Source organism: Microcebus murinus, chromosome 5, assembly GCF_040939455.1.
Source record: "Microcebus murinus isolate Inina chromosome 5, M.murinus_Inina_mat1.0, whole genome shotgun sequence".
Lineage (NCBI taxonomy): Eukaryota > Metazoa > Chordata > Mammalia > Primates > Cheirogaleidae > Microcebus > Microcebus murinus.
The window spans coordinates 81,618,040-81,645,265 of record NC_134108.1 but is presented as its reverse complement, the minus strand read 5'-3'; the positions used below and the strand labels follow the sequence as shown (position 1 = coordinate 81,645,265).

The window sequence follows — 27,226 nt, the reverse complement described above, 5'->3', positions numbered from 1 at the left end:
GAGATTATAAATATTAGGCATGACTTGAAATTTATTTTCTGTAAAGTAATAAACCGATAAAGAAAGTAATAAACCGATAAAACTGAGAACTGACATCTTAACAATTTTGAGTCTTCCAATCTAAGTACTTGATTTATGTCTTCAGGTACTTAGACCTTTAATTTCTCTCAGCAATGTTCTGCAGTTTTTTTGTGCCCAGATCTCAGATAAGGTGCTTGGTTTTTATAAAAATGACTATGAATTCAGCTCAACAATTCATAATGTTTACAAAATAGCTAATGATTTTAATAGTATTTAGAATCTGCAATCATATTAATATCTCTGAGATAGTAATTTCTAAAGTACCTAAGTAAGCTCTAAAATTATTCAGTGCTATGATTTCACTTACTTTATAAATTATGTATTCAAAATGTTTATTGCAGTTTGCTTCTTTTAAATCTGATTAAGTCGTAGCACTATTTAGAATCAGATTTATTTTCTAGTTAAATATATTAAGATGATGCCCTGTGATCACCCCTGAGGTCTGTATATGTTTGTTGAATGAACGGCTGAGGAGATCAGCAGTAGAACTGGTGAATTGGCAATTTCCACTTTCCCAGAGGAGGGGATCAATTTGATTTTAAGCAGTTTATCTCCTTTCTATATTAAAAAAAAATTAAGTAATTAAACCTAAACATCAATTTTAAACATGGAGAATTAAAGTTGTGCTTGCATGATTCCAAAACATTCAAATCTATTTAGTTTAAAAATCTTAAAGGTCTTAACTGTCCAGTTGTACAACTACCTTGACATAATTTGAAAATTGGCTTCAATTTTGTCTGAATTAACTATTGTGTTTGTAGAATCTAGCCTGAATTAGATTTAAACATATCTCTATATGTTAAAAATTTAGTGGATGTATATATATATATATTACTGCATTAGTGTGTTGTACTAGTTAGTATTAAACATGTAAATTCACTGACTAGAGACTAAATTTATCTTTTTTTCTTTGAATATCACTAAGTACTTTAGCACATAATACTCTCTCAGTGATTTTATCTCATTTTTTAAATTATAGGCCACTTTTGTATAGTAGATGTCTTTGCTTTTTTATTTTATTTTAGTAACTTCCATCTATGTCTCCTTTTGTTCTAAAAGTTTAATGTCACACAACACCAAAACCTGAATCAAAGTTGTGATAAAATATAGTAGTAGTTCACTTGTGTTACTATTAGAGTATATTTCGGAACATAAAAGTTTACTGATATTGTTAAAACTAGCTAATTTCTTAATGTCTAGTATAAATCAATGGTTAGAACAATAATGATAATAATACTAGCTTAGCACTAAATGTTGTGCAAATAATCTATACTTTTTTTTTTTAAATAGAAAAGACATGTCCTATATTGAGAACAGAGGAACATCAGTTGACACAAAACAACAGAAATAAACTTGAAGTTTCAGGTAAGCATTATAATCCTTTGCAAAGTAGCATTTTTATGTAAAAGTATCACCAGATAGGTAATGTCTTTGATGTTGCAGTTTAAGATTATAACATTAGCAAAAAAATTAAAATCAGATAATGCAGAAAATAATTCTAAGAGCAGAGTTTTTTTTATGTTTAATCTAACATCAATAATATCTTAACCGCTTAGAGAAAAGAAATTATTTGAAATTATAAAAGTTGTATCCATTGTAGAAATTTTGAAAGAAGAAAATTTATGATAAAGAAGATCTCACCACCCAGATATAGTAACGATTACTATTTTGGTGTACTATTTCTATTTTTCTTTCTCCTTATTTTCTCCCTTCTTTCCTCCTTTCTCTCTCTCCATTTTTCTCTCTGTGACTTTCCCTCTTACCCCCAAGTGCATGTGTATGAAAGTGCACACACACACACATAATCATAATACTTACATTACATTTGAAATCCAAGCATTTTCCCACATCAGTATACATTCTTCTAAAGCCTGATTTTTTAAAAAAGGCTGCTTATATTTTAACTGATGACTGTGCTATTTTTCAATCTAACTCATGTCTTGTCTTTAGACATTAGAGCTACAATGAGTTACTCTATTTACTTAGGATAATTTCTAGGTTAAAAAAATTAATATTTGAGTCATTTGAAATACACTTATAAATACACATCCTATATGCAGAATGAATTTCATTCCCCTGTACCCTAAAAGGAGAAAAATAAAATCAAGAAATTTTGCTGATTCCAAACAGAATTTTATTGGAAGTAAATCAATCTATAGATGAGAACAACAAAAAAATCCTGTTTAAAAGTCAATATCTCTGTGAGTTCGCTAAATTTATTAAACTGCTGAATTAAATCACTTGTCACATTTTACAGGTTTTGATCTAGGAGAGAGTTTTTCTCTGAGACGTGCTTTTTGTGAAGGTGATAAAACTTGTTTCAGATTGGGAAGTGCACTTCTTATTAGAGACACTATGTAAGTAAAATAAATGGTTTTGTTTACATTTTAATAATAGTACACAAATTAACTATATTTTTACATTTACTGTGCTGCGTAATAAACTTTTTTCTATGATAGTTCATTTTTTTTTTTATTTCTAAGTATTACAGGGGTACAAATGTTTTTGGTTACATGGATCATTTTTGTAATGCTTGAGTCAAGGTTATAAGTGTGCCTGTCAGCCAGATAGTGTTCATTGTACCCACCAGGTAGGCTTAGAGCGTGCCCTTCAAGTGGGAGGAGGGGTGCTCCACGAGTACTCTGCAGCTGGGACCCACACTGCACTCTCCTCTCAGTTCTGCTTACCCAGGCTCCCTCATCTCCAAAGATTCATTTGCAAATCTTCCCTCTAAGCCCCTGAGCAAGACAGTTGAATTGTGAGGTATGGGATCTGGCCTGTGGGCCTGCACCCTGGTCTCTGAAGATCAATCTCTGACCATGCCAAGGAGAAGCTTGCTGGTCCCCAGTTGCCTATGAGGTGCTCACGCAGGTTTGGTGTCCCTCCACTTTAGGGCGTGTCCTGCTCTGATGGAGCTGCTGGGCACACAGCACCAGGAAAGGCTGGTGAGCAGGGAGCTCATGGTCTGAGCACCCGTCAGTCTGCTGCTGAACTTTAAGAGGAAAGGTTTGAGCCCCACTCTCTGTGGAAGCCTTGATGTGGTGGGTCAGTTGTCTCTCTCTCGGCAGCTACAGGTGGGGGAGAGAGAGAAGAAAGAGTTTGGATGGAGGAAATCTAGCACTCTGGTCATCTCTGTCTGTCTCTCTGAAGGGCAGCCTGCCCCAAATGTCCAGGCTATGGGGTCATGCAGATCCCCTGGGCCCCACTGAACCCCTGTAGCTCCCGCAGTCTGGGCTGGTGTTGGGAAATGTTTATGTAGGAATGAGCAAGATGTAAACCGAGGGGCTGAAGCCCCCTGAGGAGGACAAAGGCACACAATGGATGAAGAAGCAATATGGTGCCTGCTGTCTTGGTTTGGATCTCTGGTGATGGGAAGTGCCTCATGGGGGCTGGGTGCCTGGTGCTTTGCCCACAAGAAGCTCCTAGTTCACTGGTGGCAACTGCTTTTGCGTTCATGGGGAGAGAAAGACTCTCCAGCAGCTCAGGAGCCCACTGTCTGTCAGAGATGTGAGGGTGGGAGAAACTGCCCCAACTATATCCTTTTTGCTGGACTTCAAGCTTCCTGGGGGTTGATCTCTGCCAATATCTTGCTCCTTCTTGTTCTGCTCCATAACTTCTTCCCATGGAGTCTCTTGTAGGTTCTGAGACCCTTCCCTCAGAATTACACCTAATCTATGTTTGTTTGTCTGCGTGTATTTTTCTCTTTCATCTAAAGCTTTTCCTTCTGGCAGCTGGTGTCTCTGGTCAGCCATCTTCCCAAGAAAAAAATATGCATCATAATAAGTTAAAATAAAAGAACATACCCCCTAGGTGTTCATCTTATATGTTGTATAGAGTACATAGTAAAAACAACACAAAATGATTGTTTTGCAGTTTTATTTTTGGTCTTGATATTCATTTAGTTTTAAAATGGATTTGCCAAAGTTTTCTTTTGTTATTTACCTTTATTTTTTTCTACTGATGGACCTAAAATTTAAAAAATTAATCACTTGCCATCTAAATGGTAAAAGTAGATCAGCAACTATACAGAGCAATAGTAATATGCATGTGGCTGGCAATAATTTAAGGATCAATTGACAAAAATTCAGAAAGCTGAGTCATCAGGAAGGCAGGCAGCATGTACGGTCATAATATTTATTCCTTGAGTCCAAGATGAATAGTCTTATGTATGAATACACTGCGATGAAAAAAAGGATCAAAATTCTACTTGGTTTTATCTGCAACACAGATATTTTTGTGTGAAAACATATATGGATGTTTTCACTTCCTAGTGGGCAGGCTAATTTTTAAGTTATAGACAAGATTGTTGATAATCTCAACATTTGAATTCTTAAAGGGAAATAGCATTAATCATCTCATTGCCCTTCCTTCCCCTCAGATGCTCTATGGAAACTAGGTTTGTAACTCATGTTTTCCTTAAGCATAATTTCTTTTAAAACTCCTATTTTGTGATACTTCAGGTAATTTTAGCTTAATGATGTAGTTCCTTGGAAGTAAACTGTTCATTACTAGGTAAGAAACAGGAGTATTAAGGAAGAAAATATTTCATATTGAGGGATTATAATAGGTGATTGTTAGGTGAGACACTTCAGATGTAACTGTACAGACCTGTGTGCTATAGTGGGGTGGCTGCATAGGTGGTCTCATAAGCAGATATTAAACCCTTAGGGCACAGAAATTCCATGTTTGGGTCTGCATATGCCATAAAGAATAGCCAAGATGCACAATAGTTCTCAGATATATATATATATATATATATATATATATATATATATATATATGTTCCTTAAATAGTAGTAAATAACTTAAAGAATTTAAGAAAGGCAATACATTCTGTTCCAAAAATTAAGATGCATTTTCTCTGCCTGACTTCTTGGTGATTTAAAGTCCTGTCATCCTGGCCAGGTGGCAAAAGCATTGGGAGAAACTCTTTTAAAATTCACTGGACCTGTATGTAAGAAGGCTTAGCTAATTTTAAGTAGCTACAGTGGAAAACTTGCTGCCACATTTAGGCAATGCTATTCCCCTTTGAATCTATGAGATTATAAATATTAGGCATGACTTGAAATTTATTTTCTGACTTTTTGGAGACTCTAAATCACTGCCCAGTCCCTGGGTAATCAATGTAAATGAATTCTATGGTTCTGCAGGGCAGAATCCTCGTGCCTCGTTTACAGGAAACTCGAGGGCGTCTGGTTAAGCTGACTAGCCAGTGTCAAGTAACTTGGCTCATGTCCACTTACATTTCACTCATTGAGCCAAGTATGCTAGGATGCTTCTCTTGCATGATACCATTTTGATTTTTCAATGAGGCTGGAGTAAAGTTGCAGCTATTTATATATTTGTAAATAAGCTGCCTTGCAGAGTCAGCATGGGACTAGGCAGATACTATTTTACATGGAAAATGGGGATGCTTTCTGTTCCTGAGCTTGCTTGAATTGTTCTGGCATATTTCAGGTGATATTCGTGAGGGAAGAGGGCTGATGAACATGCTGGTCAGATATTCCAACTGCTTTCGCATGGGACTCCAGATAAACATCATTGTAGACTTATAGATGGCACAGGCTTGGGGACATCTCAGGAGCTAAATGTGCTTTGTTTGTTTTAAAATCATGTCCATTTATCCAATATTTATTGGGATAGCAAGCAGTAAGTATTTGAGGGCTTTAAAAGATTCTGTGTGGCATGCTCCCCAGTAATCTAGAATTATCTTTTTGAAGGAAATTTTCTTGGCTTCTTCCATCTACAAGTGTTTCTGGTTATGTGAAAGAGATCATTCATTATTTTTATACATATTGAGAGCTATATCACAGAAGATCATAATGTTATTGTCTTAAAATTGTGTTTTGGCAATTATCAGGGCAAATTGGTAAAGTTTTAAGAAAAGAAATACACACATACACATTGTGGAGTATCTTATTTAATTGGTGTAATATAGTTCCTCTCTGGCTTCTATTAGTTACTTTGGTAGTAACTTGTTTCAAATAAAAATATCTTAGTATTGAATATTTTATAATAGTTGATGAATGTTGAATTTCTATGATTTCTATGTACTGTTGATTCTGAAGGGGCACACACTTTTAGCTTGTCTGGTCAGTGGGAAATCGATTTCAAATATACCAGGAAAGTGAATTTCCTGATTTATTATTGAAAATTCAAGTATGGTAAAGAGCCTTACCTCTTAGGCTTTTTTTTTTTTTTTTTTTTTTTTGAGACAGAGTCTTACTGGTATAGGGATGAGGTTTCACTATGTTGCCAGGTTGGTCTCAAACTCCTGGCCTCAAGCAATCCTCCTGCCTTGGCCTCCCAAAGTGCTGGGATTACAGGCAAACACGATCCACTGAGCCTGATCATCTTAGGCTCTTGATAGCTAGTGGCTGTCTGGAATACTGTGTCAAGAAGGATTCTGAGACAGTATTGGGTTCAGTCAACTAAAGTGCTATGAATCATTAGGAAAAAGAGGAGTGGAAGGAGTGTTCTTGTGTGTTTTAAGTCTGTAGTTTCTCTGATTTAGGATGATTTCTGTAGGCTGGTGGCTTTTGCAATTGAAGCAGTGCCTAAGAATGGGGAGAAATGAGTCTATGTGTAAAAAAATAATCAACACAGATTAAATTTAATAAGGTTTTATGAGCTTGGGTAACGTAGCTAGACACAGTGACGTAAATGACAGATACGGTCTCTGTGGCTTTTGTTACAATTAAATAAAACTCCAGTGAAGAGAAGTCTTTTTTCTCTATGTCTCTCTCTCTCTCATTAAACTGGTGTTTGCTTTATGAAAGCAGGAGTTATTTAGTTTTATAGCTTTATATGAAAAAAAGATAGCTGGTAGGAGCTATTCTAATTTGTGTTTTATGTTTTATAAACATAATAATCCTCAACAAGTAGAAAACTCCAAAGTATGTATTTGGAAGATGTGCATTATTTTTTAAGAGTCTTTCAAGTTCTCTAGACTTTAACGGTTCCCTTGGAAATAATCCTAAATATGAGCAAAGATGTTTTACATACACGCACACACACATATAAGTAGTAGCATGATTTTTACTGTGTCTTTACTACTGTTGAATGATTTATCCCATGGGCATATCTTTTCTATGTGGACCTCTACATTATCTCCAGATTTTTATTATTATAAATAATACTACAACATGCAGGAAAGTTGTTTTTCTCTGTGTTTAGGATTATTTTCATATGATTGATTTTTAGAAAAAAATTACTAGTTGATTTTTAGGGATCTCGATGTACACAACTAATTATGTTCCATCATTGTCTAACCCATCTATTCTGCATATTTGCCAATACCTTCTGTAGCATTAGGCATTATCATTTAAAAATTTTGTGTTTTAACTTAAAACTTGTGCAATTACAAAGAGAAGCTGTAGTTTACTATGTAAATGTCTTAGAGGTTCCCAAATATTTCTGTTTTGCTAAAGGGCAAATAAGAGAATTCAATAAATCACTGAAGTGAATGCAGCTTAGTCTAGCTTATCCTTTTATTCAACAAGCATTTGTTGAACATCACTATGAGCCAGGCACTTTACTACACTCTGGGCTTACATTGATGAAAGAATGTGGGTCTTATCTTGCCTTCCTGGAACTTGTTAGAGAGATACATGGTGCAAAGAAAAGCTACACTTCCCTCTTGCTTTCACCTGGGAAGGAACTAAGATGTACTGCCTGTCATTCAAGCTTAGGCTTCATGACTCAGAGTTCACTCCTTCTTAAAGCTTAACTCTCTTAAAGCACAACATACAAGGCTTATTTTCTTTTCAGTTTGCTTGTTTGTTTGTTCTGTTTTGTTTTTGAGACAAGGTCACATTCTGTTGCCCAGGCCACAGTGCCATGGCATCATCATAGCTCACTGCCACCTCAAACTCCTGGGATCCTCCTGCTTCTGCCTCCCAAGCAGCTGGGACTACTGGTGTGTGCCACCACGCCTGGCCTCAAGGCTGATTTTCAATATTTTCATCCCTTCCCTTTTAAAGGCCTATTTTCTGACCCATGTTTCATTTTCATTGTTCTTCTTTGGGTCGTTGCCAAGTTCTCAAAATCAGTTAAATTTGGAAGCTCAAAACTATGTTCAGAACTCTGATACCAAAGCTTCTAATTGCTGATCATTTTAGAGAGATTACTTCACAATTCCATTAAGCTATAGAGAATGACTATTTTTGCATCCCTTGGGTTTTCATTTGGGGCATTCTTTCATTATGTAGATAGGAATTTTCCTGTATAAGGATATGTGATTTAGTTAAAAAGTTGTCCAGCTGTTTTTATGAGATTGACTAACTGTAACACATAATTAATTCTTTGTGTCATAATTGTAATTCCTTAATTATAGCTTGGCAAGGTGAGTCATTAAGTAATACATTCTTAAGATGAAAAGAATGTGTAGAAATACTTTTCAATAGTCATAAGAACTATCTTAATTTTTTCTAGAAAATTCAAGGATGTTAATATGTAACAATAACAAACTTCTTAGTGTAAAAATATAAAACGAAAATATAATATAACATGAATTATTACTTCAGGGTTTTCATTTACCAGTTTTGGAAATGTTTAATATTATCATCATCAAATTTTAGTAAGTTGTGATTTACTTCTTTCAGATTTTTTATGATTCAGTATTGGGAAAAGTAGAATGTATCAGTAATTGATCATATGTATATAGATTTTACAACATTCATATCACTTAATGTTTTTTCTTGGCCTTGAACATTTGTTCCATCTAGAGAGAAATAATTTTATTGAAAACTAATAGAAGCATTTTAAGTTTGATGTCTATTTGTGAATGCTAGTAGACAAAATCTTATAGAATTAAAATATTTGTGTTTTTAATATAGTCGTAAATGGAGAAAACATAAATGATTTATTTAGCAATCTGAAGTTTTTATAGTGAGAAGCAATTATGCTTTTATTATTGCTTTCAAAGAATGTGTTTTTAACAATTACATTACCAAAAGAAGCTCACATAAAATGAAATAAAAGTGAGAAGCTGCTATTCATTTACATTTACAAACCTATCCATTTTCTTGCTACAAGTGTCCATAAACTTTCTAAGGAAAAAAGGATAGGTTCTCACTTCTGAGGAAAAATGAGTAGCTTTTCATTTGCTTTGTTGAAACACAGGACAGAACACTAGTGAAGAATTTGCAGAGAGATGCATAAAGAGATGTTTCTTGCCTAAGAGTGTATGATATCTTCCACTAGGGAGAAGTGAAAACAAACAATTATAATTCTAACCATACAAGTTAATGCTTTAAATGTTCAGAGGAGGATAAAATCCCTTATAGTTGGGCTGATAAGAAAACATCCTGAAGACTATGGGATTTAAAATGGGCTTTGAAGACTGAGGGGACACTGAGAGGCAGAGGAAGGTCAAGTTCTGGGGAGAGGAAAGATATCCTGGGTGAAAGAATGCCATAAACCATGAGGCCCTGAAAGGTTAAGATGTGGATACATTTAATAAATATTATTATACGAGATAATTGCTATCATAGAAAAGCATTGATGACCCAATTTATACATATTGAAGGTGGCAGACAATTTGATTTTCTCTGATGCTGAGGGACCTTAATTAAGGCTCTGGCAAAATTTCGAAGAACTGAAACACAATTTTTCCCAAAACATCCAGATGACTTAAGTTCTTATGAAAGTTTGTGCTCATTCAAAACATGTAATGGGCTTCTCATGTAGTATCATATGCTCAGAGTATATTATTTTTCTCTAGACTCCATTGCCCATAGCAAAACTCCCATTCTTTGGGAAGGGTAGGCAATTATTTAGCCTGATAAGGTGGGGATTACATCCATCAGGTTCATGCTTTTGTCCACCATAGTGCCTGATATATAGTAGTGCTTAGTATATGCTAGTTCAATTGACATGACCTTAGGTTTAAACTTTTCAAGTGGCATTTGAAATTTATTGGTAGATTGTATAGATATTTGCATATTTTAGACAACCAAGAATTTCTTTTCACCAGCATACCACAAAACAAGGCACCTTACTTCTAACTCCTTTGCTAGATCTTTTCACCATACAGGATTTTCAGGATAAGGCACCTGTGAGTACTCAGTTTCCAGCAATCTTAATGATCCATATAGTACCATCTTACATTTGTGAAATGCTTTATGATTTACAAAGTGCTTTTGCTTTCTTATGTCATTTGGTACTACAATGACCCTGTGATGTAGGTATCACATCACCATTTTATAGATGAAAAAACTGAGGTTCAATGAAACTAAGTAATTTTCCTAAAATTTCAAAAATAGTAAATGGAACAATTGGGTCTAGAACTCAGGTCTTCTGTCTCCAAATACAGAATTAGTTTTTTTTTTTTTATATTATTTTATTATCACTGATTACATGTAAATTATCTTAATATGTTTGTATGCCATTTACCTTGAGGGTAGTGAGGTACCAGTTAAATGTACTAGTTAGGAGTCATAATAATGCAAATGTCATCATAAATTAATAAAATTAAGGTGTTCTATTTTTATAATTACTTGGGTCAATCTAATAGACATTGATTAATCTCCCTCTATTGTTTAATTAGATTTTTTTCTTTTTCCATTCATCCTTTTACCCAATGAATCAAATCAGAGCTTTTGCTTGGTAGGGGTTATATGTATGTATCTGTGGAGCGTGCACTGCAGATTTTCAGAGTGTACAAAAGAAAATGGATAATAAACATGTACTTTAGACATCTGTAATCTTATTTTGCCCATAAAAATGCTATGAGGATTAATTTGCTATTGACATTAGGTGGTTGCAAGTATATGGCTTTCATAATGGTTGTAAACTTTACAAACAGATAAGCATGATTTTAAATTTATGAATTAGAGGATTGACTGTAGTAATTAATGCATGATGTTTTATTATACTAGTGCTTAAGAATAACTTTGTAACAAGTCTAAAGATTTTTTTGTAGGTTGGACTATATTAATATAGTTCATAAAATAGCATAAAATAGTATAATCCCTATTCTCATACAATCAGATTACATAATAGGATATAATTTTGATTTTAGTAATAAACTTTGAAATGTATGTCAACCAAGGCAGAATAATTGTGCCAGCTAATAAATCATTAACTATTATTATTTTAATTCTTTTAAATTAGCCACAAAGGCAGATAAAAAAATAAGCATAGTATTAACTAGCAGAAAAACTATGCTTATGCTATTTTATGTGACTCATATAAGTTTGGTACACTGTTTATGCTCTCATTTAGGTCAGCCCTTAGATTTCCTAAAATACATTTGTTCCAGATGAGGTGAAATTTTTATAATTTTAAGCTGAAAGAATAAAATATTCAGATAATTGACTTGATTACATTTTTTTGCCATGCTATATGTATGTAATTTGGAAGCAATCACAAGTTCAGTGAAAAATTTAATTAATATGGACACATGTGGTGGTGCCGTGAAAAATTAACATCTGGTTGGTTGAATAGGAGATTGAGTTGACCAGATGTTTTGTGCTCAAGTTATTCTTCTCATTTGAACAATGTCAACTTCCTCTCTCTACCTCAGAAATTCTCCGCTTCAGCTGTCCTCCCTAAAGGCAGCCCTCCTGCTTTCAAAGGTTAACCCCTTCACTTGTGCTCTTAATCCTCTCCCAGCCAGCCTCCGCTAAGGCCTTGATCCACCGTGATCCCCCTTGCTCTTGGGTCTTCAACACCCCTCTCCACAGTATCTTAGCCTCTTAGGCAACAAATATGTACTTAATCCTTCCCTGCTCTAGAAACATTCTCCCTCAGCAGTCCTTTTACTCATACATTTCTTAAAGGAATAATGTTACTGGCCACTTTTACTTCACATATCCAATAACCCATTCAAATTTCACTAGGACTTATTGAACACTATGGAAATTTCTCCTTAACAGTTGCTGGTGACCCCTGACCTGTCTCCAAATGCCAATGACTACGTGTTGCACTAAACTGCTTTGTGAATCCATCTCTCTCTCTGTTATAATTTATCCACTTTTTCTGCCTGTTGGAATCTTACCTATCCTAGAAAGCTTAGCACACCTCTTACCATCTACATTCAGCACTCTCTGGTCCTCAGTCAAATTTCCTTCTTTTTTTGTGGTCCAATAACACTTTTCTTATGATTTTTACGTAATTCTGAGCTCGTATAATCTGGTTGTTCTCAGGTCTCATTAGTATGTCGATTCATATGGTATCGTATTGACATCAGTGCCTGCCTGCATCATTATGGTTTCTACTCTCTACCGGCACCACTGTAGAACCTCAGCTTCCTCTTAAAGGTACTCTTGTTATTCCTGGGAGCCCCAAGAGTGATGCACATGTGTTCATATTCAAAAGAAAGTGTACTTTTGTTCTCATTTTCTAACTTCCTTGTCAATGCATGTCACCCTTGTCCTTGCTGGGAGTCCCCTCTGAGAAAATGCTGTTCTGCAAGACCCAGTTGATCTCTGCTCACGTCTGCCCATCTTCAGCTCTCAGGTGCCAGAGCTGCCCTGTGGCTTAAGACTGAGTATAATGTGTGTATGTGCTTCGGAGGGTGGTGGTATGGGTCTAATGACCCTTTCTTTGACTGTCTCCTAGGCTCTGAGGCAGTGCTTCTTGGGCACAGAGCCTCACAGAGTGTTTAATAAATGTATTTCTATCAACTCCTGGTTCACCCTCCTCTGTGGGGCTCAAAAGCTAGCAGGTACATATACCTGGCAATCCTCTCTATCAGTACCATGTTGCCTCTCCCTTCTAATTTACCCATGATAAAAATATAAGATCTCCTTTGCTTAAGAGGGCTATATAGAAAAAATGTTTTATGGTACATTGTCACTATCATTTTTAAATTCAGCTTTGATACTGGTGAAAGAAGGAATTCTAACACAGTATTTCATTCAATTCCCCAATGATAATGAATACTCATTATGTGCCAGACCCTGAGAGTTTAAGAATGAATACAAATCATCCATGGAATTATTTCTGTCTGGGATGACAGATAAGCCAAAAATTAGCTGTTATGCAATATAGTAGCAATGTTTCATGATAAACTTTGAGAGAACAGATGAAATGAGGAATAGCTTCACTGAGGAAGTGAAAAATTGAGGCTTGAAATATGAATTCGCCAGGTGAGCCAAGGAGCCGGTGTGTTGTTCCGGTAGTGTGGAGTGCCATGGTGGCTTCAAAGGTCAGGCAATTTGAGGAATAGTGAGAAATCCCGTGTGGTTAGAGAACACAGGTAAGCAGAGTGTCTGGAGGTGGAGAGGGCTGAAAGTGTGGGCTGTTCTGAAAGGCTTTATCTGCTGGCCTGGGCGGCTTGAACTTTATTCTATAAAAAAGTGAAGGTGTGGGAGCAATAGCATGACATTCTAGAAAAAAAAAAAACTGGGTATATGCCATTAGGAAAATCACAGCTTTCAGATAGTTAGGTCTGGGATCTTCCAGACTGATCATGAAGTAGGAGTTGAGCTCCCAGACTCAGGAAGGACACTTTAGAATTCAGAGGATGTCTTGTGGTTCTTGCCTGGGGGATACCTATAAAAGCCAACCCTGAAAGGGTTCCCATTTCTGAAAAGCACATTGTCTAATTCATCCTTGATTTTTGTTATCTGAGTAACATGTCATGGGAGGGCTTGTTTTCAATGGAAAGTCATTTACAATGCCACAGCGAACAAGTGCTTATCAGAACAGGCGAGAGATTATTAGAGAGTCATCCAAGCTTTGTTTTCCCATTAACAACCTATCTGTCTGAATCCCCTCAGCAAACACAAAAAGGCTAAGATTTCAGAGTCTCTGTGGCTGTGGAACTCAAAGATCATCACCCAGCCTGGCGGGAAGGCATTTGAGACAAACTCTCCAGGCCCTGCTAGCCAAATAGCTTGTAGCGTGACAGGTGATGGTGGATGTCAGCTGGGACAGAAATGACTTACTATAAACTCCAAGCATCTCTCACTTCACTCTCAGGAAATGTAACTTGTATCGTATTTCTCTTCCTGGAAGATATTCAGCAAGTCAGAGGCCCCATTGATACTTGTAAATACGGAAGTTCTTCATAAACCCTGCCTCACACTTATTCAGAATGGAAGAATTAATTTCGAAGCCAGTTCTTGACATTTAAAAATAGATTATTTTTTCCATGTAGCCATTTCATTTTAAAAGCAAAATAAATAAACAAAGCTTGGTCTCGTTAAATATGATCTGGAAAACTCACTCTAGCTCTATCAAAATAAACACTTTACTTCAAGGTTTATGCTTTGAGTTTGTTGAAGAATTACCTCCGGAACCATTGTAATCAGTAATTAAACTTTTAAAACACTTTGCTGTCTGAATATATGTTTCACTCAGTTTTTGGAACATAGTTTATAAAATGAGATTTCCGTGGAATCATTATGTCATCTTACTTTTCAGTTTATGAGCACTGATATTGTGAAACCTTGTTAATCTTTGTTCTTTTTTATATTTTTACTCCTTGCCTTTAAGTAAAAGAAAACAAAAAAGGAACATAATCATGAGTTTTCTTTCTAATCCTCTCTTATTCTGTATTTTGGTTTTATCTTTTACCTTTTCTGTATTTGAGACAGAGCTATTACTAGCCACATTACAAACTATGGTTCTTTTAGGAATACTGAACAAATACATCAAATTGAACTTACTTTGCAATTCCTACTTACTTAATATACTAGGAAGTAAATGAATTCATGAACTTTATTATTGTCTTTATTTTTCTTGACAATGAACCACCAGGGGCTAGTCTTAGAGAATAAATGTAATCTACTCTCTATTTTGATTTCCCCATGAAACAACTGCCAATAAATATTTACATGTGCTTTAAAAAAATAAATTATTTTTAAAATTTTCTAATTTTCCCTGGGTTTGCCAGGCTTGCAGTGCTCACCATCTGGAAAGGAGTGTGGAAAGCAAAGTCTATCCTTTTACGGCAATTCCTACTGGTTTCTCATTAATTGGACAGCCAGGAATGCCCATTATTTGCCCAGATGACACTTCTTGTCCCTGAGAGACCAGACACTTTTTGTGTATAGCCATGTTAGGCACTGATTTCACAACTCTGGGAATGAATAGAATGAAAGTTTACACTAATCTATGTGCCAAGAAAGCAGTAACATATGATCGGTGTGAAAGGTTCACTTTCTTTCCATCATCATTTGAGATAGTCACATGGTCATTTTCACATTTAAGGAATCACTTGCCTTTTTGGTTAGGTTATCATTCTATTGATGTTTTTCTTAAAGTATTAAGATACCAATATATTATTAATATTACTTCTCACAAGTAAGATAAACATCAAGGCACTATTTATTAGAATACTTTATACCTTCCTTCATATTACCTAGTTATCAGTACATACACTGTTCTCCTAACTTTCACTCTTTGAAAAGTGCACTCATCTTTAAAGAAATCCTTGAGGAAAACTTCTAATTTCTCTGGGAAATGATCTCTAAGGAATAGAGTGAAAATATTTCTGACTGTTTTCATCTTCTTTAGCATGGACATCTTTTTAAAAACCCAATAGACAGTAATCCCTATTTTAAAGATATTACTGTGTGTTTTCTGATACTTCCTGTGCTTTTCTGATACTTTCTGTGCTCAAAATATCATTCAGGGAAAGAACTGTAATAATAATCTACCTTTCAGGGCTACTGGGCACTTAGGATGTGCAGATGTCATAATGAATACTTTGCTTCAAGCCCAAGATATGATTCATTGTTGTTGTGAATATTGTAGTATGATTGTAAACATTTTAATTATTGACTTACTTCTTGAAATTAATCTTTCATATTTATTTACATTTCTCCTCAGTATTCAGAAAAATAGACGTTTTTTTTCCCCCGTGTCATAGTCTCAAAATATTACTTTTAAGTCAGGTTGGTAGTGATGAGGGGAATTTTATTCTTAACCAAGAGGATACAAGCAACTTGATATACTGGAAAAAAACTAACCTTGGAATTAAAAGTCGCGAGTTCAAGTTCCATCATGACCTCTGGCAGAGTGATGGCGGGGTAGTTATTTAACTTCTGTGGCTTTAATTTCTCATTTATGAAGTGAGATGATTGATTTAAATTACTATCAAGATTCCCTTCAGCTTTAAGACTATACGGTTACAGGAAACTATTATGTATGGTTTCTTATGACTGAAACATTCCCAAGGATTGGAAGACTTCTGCTAATGGACACTTTTGGTGAAATCTTTGGTGAAATTGTACTACTATACTATTATATCTTTTACTATTTTTCACCAGCTATATTATATATTAAATATTCACCAGCTATTATATTTTGCTATAGCCTGTAGAGATTTTAAACTTCTTTTTTTAAAGTAAGAAACAGAGGTGTTTGTTGTTGGACTTTTTTTGTATGTCAAAAGTTTTGATTAACTGGCTTTAGAATCACTCAGGACTTGATTTTTCCTTCTGCTGTTTCCTTGATGAACGTGATGTAGAACAGTCTCCTGAGGTCTCAACTTTAAGGCATTATGCAAACTAAAAGAGGTCCCTACTGGGACTGGTCATAGACATCATTGTGGATTTTCCATGAATAGAATAAATTTTTATTAGTGCTTCCTATATGCCAGGTACTAGTCTAGATGCTTGATTTGCAGCCTCAAGTCTGGCAGGACCTCTGTTTTTGTGGAAATCATGTTCCAGTGGTTGAAAACAGGCAATAAATATGTAAAACATAAGGTTCTTAAAGAGTCATGTTGTTATAAGCCTATGAAGACACTGGAACAAGGTAATATGTTAGGTAGAGACTGGAGTGAGTTCAACTTTAGAACTTTCAGGGGAAGTGACATTTGAGCTGAGACCTGAATGATGAGGAGAAGCCATCTAAATGAAGACCTCTGGGAAAGACCCTCCCAGGAGAGGAAACAGGAAGTACAAAGGCTTGAGGTCTCAGTGAGTCTGGTGTTGTCAAGGAACAAAATTTAAGTCCTTGTGATTGGAGCCTGGGAACCATGCTGAGACTGGAATAGGAGATGATGTGTCAGAGGAAGGCAGGGGTCAGATCACATCAGGGCTATGAGTCATGATCAGGGATATGCATTTTATACTAGGAACCACGGAACACTTTCAGAAGGTTATAAGTAAGGGAGGGACATGGTCTGATTTTAAAAGACATTATAGCTCCTGTGTGCAGGCCACACTGTAAGGGAAGGGAAAGAGGAGGTTGATCTGGACACTATCTGTCCTGGGGAGAGATTGCGGGACATTGGACTAGGGTGGTGATAGTGGACATGGAGAGAAGTGCAGAGTCAGAATCTATTTTGGGGATAAAAATAGTACTAAGACTTGCCAGAGGGTTAGATGGGGTAGGGGATAATATAGGAAAGGATAATAAAGGAAATAAGAATCAAGAATGACTTCTAGGGATTTGGCTGGGACACCTGGGAGAACGGCCATGTCTTTGGTTGAAATGCGGAATCCTTGTGAAGGATTTTTGTTTTGGGCAGCAAAACAAAAAGTTCAATATCTGTTATATAATTAGAGATGCCTTTAACTTCCAAGTGGGGATGCCCACTAGGACTTAAGTGTGCGAGTCCAGAGCACAGGAGAGGGAAATAGACAAGGCTCCTCTTGGTTGCATCTCCTTTTTGGAATTCTCCCATATTTTCAGTGCTTTAGTAAAGATGACATCTTGCTGCCCAGGACTCACAACAATAGCATGCCACCTTTGTCTGGCTCAGAAGCATTTCCTGCTCTGGATTTATTTTTCCTTCCTTATGTCTTCTCTATTAAAACTTCCTTGCTTTATAACAATTCTTGTATATCTCTTCTCTGTAGGCTTTCCAAGTGAAAATTAATTATTAGACATTTTGTCAGTAATGTGTGACTGATTTTTTGGACTATTTTAATGTTAACAGAGCTTGTGTTGTATAAACAAAAGCATTTTTCCAGACAAGAAGAAAGCTCTAGTAATAGACTATTAGGTGTTTTTGCTTGTTAAAGAAAGCACTTCATAGTAGGGAGAAGTTGGCAACTTTGAGTTTATATCATATACAAAAGACAGTGGATGTATAATCCTATATAATAACAATTATACATATATTGAATGATTAAGTGCTTCCTGTATCTTAAGATCTTTTCTGTAATACAGAAACCTCTTAGACATCATTGTATTTGTATTCCCTAGTGGTTTTAAATAATTTTGCACCATGAAAAGATTTTTCATTAATCAGGTGGGAAAGAAAATCTAGAGAATGAAGTTAATATGGAATTTGGACATATACAATCTATTTGTAAAGTCCTATACAGTGAATGCCTTCATGTTTAATAAAACATTAAGTTTTACTGAACTCCACATATATAAGTACTAGTACTTTGTAATTGGATCTTCCATTTTAAGTATATATGGAGAAAATATTGGTGTAGGTATATTTTCATTTGAATGTTCTTTTCCACCTTCTTTTAATGCTTCAGTGATTTGTTCATTATAGAGGCTATCGGCTGGGAGTTATAGATTTTGCAACTTATTTTTTTACCTCCCATAATAGAAAAATATTTTTTAGTCTCCTTATCAATTTTTAAAAGAATTTATCTCAGCTTTAACATATTGAGGCATATGGTCTTTTGGTGGGGTGATCTCTGTTAACCCTCTCTCAACTCTGTCTTTGAAGAATATAGGGTTAATTTATAGGTCATTTTAGAGGTTAGGGTTATTTTTTCAAAAATGGAAATAGTTGTGGGCTTTTAAAAAATTATCATTGGCACAATTCATGCTCATTGCAAAAATTGAGAAATTAGAAAAAATGTCGAGAAGAAAATAAAAATCTCTCTTAATTATAACACAAAGGGGGTTGCATTGTGATGTTAAGATTTTTATGAATTCAGTGTTTTATTGGAGTCAAAGCCTCACTGGTACTAGCTCTCAGATGTAGACACTGTTTTCTGCCATAATTGCTCACTTTTAAGGAGCCCTATTTTTGATGCTGTGCCACTTCCTCTACAGTTTGATACCATTTTCTCCCACTTTATGATTGAACAGAGGACTGCTGTACACAGAGAATATCAGAGAGCAGATGAAAACTACATTTCAGATTTTGCAACACTGAAGTAAATTACAAGTTCAAAGGCACCTAAGACATGTGAATTACAAGGCTTCAGAGACACTCCAGGTTATATCTAGAACTGGCTGCAGCTCTCAGGGACTCTACAGGTGGCAAGTTTCTCTTGGCACCTTGGATAATTTGGAACAATTTTAGTTGAACTCTGTGACTTTTACTTGGTCATATTTTTAAAATATTAATTTTGTACTGAACCTTTTGTTAATTTGGTATACTTGTGCCCTCATCTGCTCATTAATATTTAGGTGACCTTTATTAATATATAGAAAAGTAAATAATGGAAAATAAAGAATACATTACACTTAAATTTCACTGAGTCTGGGCTTTTCCCATGAAGTTAATATTAACTTATATGAATGAATTTTCCATTTTTGACATTGAACTAGATTCCATATGTATAAAATGGAGGGAAAGCAGAAAATATTCCATTGAGAATTTCTAGCTTAATATATATATGAATGAATTTGGCAAGTATAGATCAACAATATTTTTCTTAATGGGAATATCACTGAATAAGCAATGGATAGGATTTCTTATAGGAAATTACACTCCATTCAAAAATATTCAAGCATGGATATCTTAGACACAGCAAGCTGTCATTATATCTCTCTGGTAACAGATCAGTAACCCAATATGGCCTCTTTTATAATAGAAACTTTGGCAAGACCCAGAGAAATGATTCTGTGTCATGTCAAGTGTTCTTGTGTGGTATAAACAACAAGAATAGTTTGTAAGAGTTGATATATTTTTAAATATTTTATTTTTAAAGTGCAAGAATTTTGCTTCAAATATCATAATCTTGGCAAGCAAAATCATTTTTGGTATTGAAAATAGAATATGAATTTCTGAAAGAGAAATATACTAATTATAATGATTTTAATTCACTATAAACTTAGACTAAAAATTTAATTTTTCTTTGAGTATAACAAAATTAGTTATTAAAAATAACTAAATTTATTTCAATGTATATTTTAAGAATATAATTATTATATAATAGTATTAATAATACTCTTGTTATTTTTGGCACAGAAGGAACATTCATGAGATGTAAAATAGTTTCAATTTTTAAATTAAATATTAAATTACTGAAAAATAATTATATTTTATTTTTATTTGTAAATGTTAAAATATCATTTCAAAATTAAGTATGTCTGTATCTTTCATTTGCTGGATCACTCATTCATTCAACAAACAGAATGCCCTATTGGCACTACACTTAGGCTTTGTGGGTGATACAAAGATACATTAAATGTCGTCCTTGCCTGCAAAGAGCTTTCAATCTCAATAAGAGATGTGACAGGTGACTACAAAACTATAATCCTAAGTAGAAAATGAAGAGAAAAATGTTTTCATTATTTTTTGCCTTGGAGCAAACCCACAACAAAACTTAGTGGCTTAAAACAACTTATTATTTCTAAAGGACTTCAGAAAATCTACTCCTCCATAAATGGAAAGAGAACAGAGGCAGAAGTTGTCAAAATCAATATTTTTAAAACTCTGTAAATTAAGCAAGGGCTGGCAACAATCTTGTGTTTATTCAAGAAAAACATTAAATTTCCTTAAGACTAACAGGCTTTGTGGCAGTTTAACTTTCTCTATTTACATCTCTTTCTTCTCAACATTATGGTAGGCTTAAAAACCAGTAGCTTCAGAATCACAGTGCAAACTAGCAGCCTACCAGCCATTAGGAGAAGCAACAAAGGCTTTGGAATTCCTTGAAAATTCCACTTCCAGCGAATTGTCGTTATTTTACCTGCCTGGTAGTTCCCTGGAAATCTCTACTCACAGTTTTTCATTATTTGATCTGATAAGCTTGCTCAGTAAGAGTAATCTTTTCCTCTCAGCATTAATTGATAATAATCAATGGCAATTGTTTAACACTGCAGCTATCTGAGGCAGCAATTATCATTGGGGCAAAAGCTGACCAAACAAACAAGCAAAAACACTTAAAAAGAGTTGTTCACAGAGGGTACTAGAAAGCTCCAACACACTGTGGGAATACAGACACTTATTTATGTTCACAGAGCTGTGTGGAAATTAAGGAAAGGTCTGAAAAGGCCTTAAACTCTTAGCTCTGTTCAACTCTGAAGCTCTGAATAAGCAGAACATGAAGGCTAAAGGGACTTGTAAACTGCCTGCCTGAACATTTAAGATGTTCTCTCCAACATGCTTGCATAGTTCTTTAGCAGAGGCTGGCAAGCTTATATGTCAAAGGCATTTAACTGTTCAATCATTAGTTGCCTACTAAACTAACTGATCAGAAACTCTAGTAGTTACACATGACAAATAATATACACTTTAAAGAATTTGTTCGAGAAGGTAACTAAGCAAACAAATAGCAGCAACAATGACAATAAACAGCAACAACAGCCAACCACTGACAGGTAGAGAGTCTGATTCACATAGTTGCCATATTATATTGTTTAAAATGTCTACTTTTCAACAAAAATGACAAGATATGCAAAGAAACAAAATTACAAGATATGCAAAGAAACAATGTACGCAAAGCTCTACATGGAGAAAAACGTAGTCAATAGAACCTGTTCCTAACAATACCTAGACATTGAACTTACTTGGCAAAGACTATTTAAATCAGCCATTTTAAATCTATTTAAACTAAAGGAAATTAATGAATTAAAGAAAAGTATAGGATGATGTCTCACCACATAAGAATATCAATAAGTAGATAGAAATTATTAAGAAGAAGCAAATCAAATTTTTGGAGTCAAAAAGTACAGAATAGAAATGAAAAATTTATAGGAGGGGCTCAGGAGCAGATTTGTGGTGGGAGAAGAATCAGTGGACCTGAAGATAAGTCAATTGGGATGATTCAGTCTGAAGAACAAGAAAAAAAAAAAGAAGAAAAATGAACAGAGCCTCAAGACCTATGTGACACCATCAAAAATACCAACATATGCATAATAAGAATTCCAGAAAGAGAGGAGAGAAAGGGGAAGAAAGAATATTTGAAGAAATAGTGAATAAAAATTCCTCAAATTTGATGAAAATCATTAATTTATACACTAAAGAAGCTTAACAAACTCTAAGAAGGGCAAACTCAAAGAGATCAATACATGTTCACATGATAATCAAACTGCCAAAGCCAAAGAAAGAATCTTGATAGCAGTGAAAGAGAAGTGGTTTATATGGTACAAGGGCTTCCTAAAATGATTAAGCTGATTTCTCTTCAGAAACCACGGAGACCAGGAAACAGTGGGATGACACAGTTAAAGTTCTCAGAAAAAAGTCTGTTGATCAAGAATTCTATAACCAACAAGACTATCCTTCAAAAATGAACGTGAAATTTAGGATAAACAAAAACAGAATTTGAGGCTAGTACATTTGCCCTATAAGAAATACTACAGGAACTTCAGGCTGAATGAAAGAAAACTAGATACTAACTCACCTCCAAATAATGAAATAAAAAGCACCAGAAAAGTCAATTACATAAATAAATATAACAGCTAGAATAAATATATTTTTGTAATTCATTTATTCTCTTATCAGATTTAAAATACAATTATATAAATATATACCTACATAAAGCAATAATTATAAATCTCCATTGATGTACATAGAAAATATAAAGATGAAATTTGCATGACAATAATAGCACAAAACAAGGGAGAGGGAACAGATATGTAGGAGAAAAGTTATTGTATACTATATATAATATGAAAAATAATGCTAAATCTTTCTGCTACATTTAGTATCAGTCTTAAATTGGTACTAGGAATTTAGTATTAGAAACTAATTTGCAAGAGTTTAATAAGATAATATTTATTTGGAAAACATACACTTACTTATTATCAATGTTCTTTGAAATTCTCTGTACCTTGATCAAGGAGTACTATTTATTTCTTTGTTAAATGTCTACTGTTTTGTCAGATTGCAGTGAATTCTGAGATTTTCCTCTCTTGGATCATCTTGTTGAATAAGGGAATACTACAAGGTATACTGTAGCCTATTCACTCATTTTTATATATCCCAAGCTTTAACAGCACCATACTAAAAGATTTTTAAAAGGGAGAAAATGAGAATAAAAATTACACAGGTAATATAAGTATGGCTGCCTTCATATTTCCATTAGGTAGATCACTGTAAAAATGAATAACAAGTTATAAATTCATTGAGAAAATGTGACCGAGATTCTGTGTCGCATGGCACATTATACCTAGGCTTTCTTTCCTTGCATCTTCAGTTTACTCACAATAGTTCTTTGTTTTCCTCCTACAGTAAGATATTTCCTAAAGGCCTTCCTGAGGAGTACTCTGTAGCAACCACGTTTCGTGTACGAAGAAACACTAAAAAGGAGCGCTGGTTTCTGTGGCAGGTGTTAAACCAGCAGAACATGCCACAGGTATGGTACCATAAGAATTGTGCTTATTAGTTTTCCCTAGTGTGATTAGGCTAGGTGAATCTTTGAACCGTGAGCACAAATTTGGGAGCAGATCTATTATAGTATCTGAATATTCTATCTTTTAGAGGAATCATCAATAAAGAAGTACAAGTATTCTCATAGTGAGGATGGTCTTGCTGAGATCTGTAATGTGAGAAGCTGGTGGGTGAGACAGGTTTAGTTTGTTTTTTGTTTTTTTATTCTAGATTCATATTTTGTCTAAGGATATTAAACTGCCTTTCCTTTATTGGCGAGTTCCATCATCTTCTATCATCTCTGATGTTAAAGAAGTTCGTTGTTTTATTTGACAATCTTTGATGAATTAAGAATTGAGACTTAAATATTTATGTCATCAATAAAAAATTTATGGAACACATGCTACATGCTAGATAGTGACAAGGATAAGAGATCTAGAAAGCAGAATTCCTATTCTCAGGGAGCATTAGGTTTAAGGATGACATTTAGGAGAACAACATAATGCAGCATAATTATAATACAGTGGGACAAGTACAATAGTAAAGGTAAGCATGGTTTTGGGTGGGGACTATGGGAGAATAGAAAGGACAGCTTACCAAAATGGAGGGACAATGACAGCAGGAATCTAGGAAAGCTTGTGGAAGGGATGGCATTTGGGCTGAAAAGACGGGGTGCAGGCACTACAGGCAGGGGAGATAAACCTCAAAAGTATGTGTACTTCTATACATATCCATTGAAATATTTTCAATTTTCACTGGTTTGTTAATACAGTAACAATTTTATGATGAGAAAATGAATTGAATTGAAAGACCATGTCCTTTATAAAGTTCATTTTATCTTGTACCATGCAAATTATCAAAGGTTAAAGAAGTTGATCTCAGAAATTATCATATTCTTATTCTTCTTAAATTAGTAACCTTGAATTCTTAAATTACTTATACAGAAGAATAATTTATATATAAGAATCTTAAATAATTTGTATATAAGAATCTTATATATAATTTTAAATTATATAATCTTAAATAATTTATATATAAGAATATATCATTTATATATAATTTGAAATTATAAATTTTATAATTTGTATATAATTATATAACAAAATTTAAACATAAATATACACTTGCACTTAAGGTATCCTCTTAAGAAGGAACATAATTACATTTATGAGAATACCCATTTTTATAGCTGGGTATTTGCTGTTCTTTTATATTATTAATAACAAACCTGGTGGACATAAGTGTTATCTAAAACATTTTATTAACTGCCTCAGTTATGCTAGCATGGATCTTGAACTTTCCTTTGTGTGCTTTAATAATTTTGAACAATGATTTCTAAAACATTTAAAGATAATTTGCGTTTTTTGCAGGTTTCTATAGTAGTTGATGGTGGAAAGAAGGTAGTGGAATTTATGTTTCGAGCTGCCAAAGGAGATGTGTTGAACTACATATTTAAAAATCGAGAACTCCGTCCTTTGTTTGATCGTCAGTGGCATAAACTTGGCATCAGTATACAATCCCAGGTCGTTTCACTTTATATGGATTGTAACCTAATTGCAAGCCGGCAGACTGATGAGAAGGACACTGTGGATTCTCGTGGACGGACAGTTATTGCTGCACGAGCTTCAGATGGCAAACCTGTGGACGTAAGTTGTGATGTTGGTTGTAAAAGAGAACTAGTAACATTTCTAAGTTAAAATGCCTTATTAAAAACATCTTTTTTAATCACTGTGGGATAGAGTCCCTCATCAATTTTATTACTTTAATTAATTTACCATCAGATGTGTCAAGAGTAGCTAGGTATTTCCAACTGTATTTTCACATATATTATTTTCTTTCTATTTTCCTTCAGTTTTTCCAGCCTATGAATTTAAAAGAATTAGGTCATGCCTTAAAAATAAGATTATTAAAAGTAAATCTTAGCAAAAAATTGGAAATATGTTACAAAACGTAAGCTTGGTCTAAGCTCATATGTTTTGAATAGAAAGGACTGGAAAAAGATGAACTTTAAGTAGTTTCATATTATTTGATGTTTTCATTCAAGAACAATAGGCTATTTGTTCATCCTCACAATAGTAGTTGCTTTATGTTGCAGACTACTTTTCATAAGCTTATAATGGTTTTTCAGGGTTCTATGGAATGGAAACAGTCACTAAATGTATCAGTAGGCCACTTTAATGAGAAAATTGGCTAGTAAAACACTTTCAGATAAAAAGGTCCTTTAAAAATTACATTTAAAGTTAAAATGATAGAGATTTATTATTTATTTCTCTAAAGAATAAAACCCATAATCTTAAACAGGTGAGATATATTTAAATGTGATGGCTACATGTCTTCTTGTGGGTGGAGTGATAGGAAAATCCATAAAATAATCTGAATGCAGATCACCAATAGGAAATGTTGATGTTGTTAACACAAAGTATTTAATGGTCCAATTTTATTTCAAAAATACAACTTTGCGCAGATACATGTTTGGCCAATTATTTTTTTCTAGAGACAGTGAGTGAGCAATTTAATGAGAAATGCCAATAACTAGGGCTCAGTAGATGACGAGGAAAATAGACCAGAGCAAAAGAAGTGAACCCTGGAGACAAGATGTCACGGCATCATAGCGAGTGAGCTGGCTTGAGAGTCATACATATTGGTTTTAAATCCTGGCTGGGCTACTTAATTGTTGTGGTCCATTAACTTGCCTTGTTAGCTGTTAACTTGTCTAGACCTCAGTATCCTCAATTATAAAATAGAGTTGGTAGAGTTACTGGTGTGATTGTACAGAATATATGCTGTAGTGCCTACGATGTGGTCAGTTCTCTGTAAATTCATTTATCTATTTAGGGCCAGACATAACATTCTACCCTGGTGTTAGAAGGTGGAAAGAAACAAAACAAAACTGTTGCTCCTGCTCACAAAGATCTCAAAGGCTAACAAAAGGATTAAAATCTATGTTAGTAAATTGTGGCTGCTAATAATGATAACATTATTAATCATAACAATACTAGACAGACCTTTCAGTAGGGTCTCCCCAAAGGCACAAAGAGGAAGTGGGCACCAGCAGCTAGAACATCAGAGGTATGACTGCCAGCAGTAGGTGGAGTGTAGGTAGGTAAGAAGTCAGCTTCAGAGAATTCTAGTGACAGCCAAGGAGAGTGGTAGAGGTACCTGCTGCAAGTACCTGAGTTTGGGACTGGAATCTGAGCTCTCGAAGGACTAGTGAGAGCAAAGTGTGCTCTGGTTCCAGAGGAACTGGAAGAACTAAAGAGAAAACTGAGATTAAGCTCATGGGGAGAGGGCATCAGTGAGAGAGGAGCGAGTTATTGCAAGAGTGGATCCAGTTTTGGAGCTCAGCCTCAGAAGATTGAGTGTTCTATGTCCTGTGTCTCACGAACTTCTCACCCAAGGAAAGAATCAAGCCCAGAACTAAAGCTAAAGAATATCAGGAGTGACCTTATAAAAAGGACAAACTGTGAAACCATAGTATTACAGTGGTTCATAGTTTAATGGGAATTCTTACTTCATTTGAGGATAAAACTGAAGGCATGTCACAATGATGCAGCTTTTTCAGGAGATGGTCACTGTTTGAGTTAAACAAACAAATACATATATGTTTTAAAAAGATTCTTGGTCCTACTAAACTAAAACTAAAATTAGTGGACTGATTTTTCATCATTTACAAACTCTGTGATTTGTAAGATCTGTTGTGGTATTAAAATGTTTTATTTATTTGGAGTG

At 34.6% G+C, this 27,226-nt stretch overlaps 1 protein-coding gene across 1 annotated transcript in view; it reads left to right on the top strand.

The window, feature by feature from the left end:
- Nucleotides 1–27,226, top strand: part of COL19A1 (collagen type XIX alpha 1 chain) — a 312,839-nt gene that overhangs the window by 26,405 nt on the left and 259,208 nt on the right. The window contains exons 3-6 of the mRNA XM_076003244.1: nucleotides 1,372–1,446; nucleotides 2,339–2,438; nucleotides 23,360–23,483; nucleotides 24,868–25,143. Coding sequence (XP_075859359.1) covers nucleotides 1,372–1,446; nucleotides 2,339–2,438; nucleotides 23,360–23,483; nucleotides 24,868–25,143 — 575 coding nt within the window. The remainder of the gene's footprint in view (nucleotides 1–1,371; nucleotides 1,447–2,338; nucleotides 2,439–23,359; nucleotides 23,484–24,867; nucleotides 25,144–27,226) is intronic.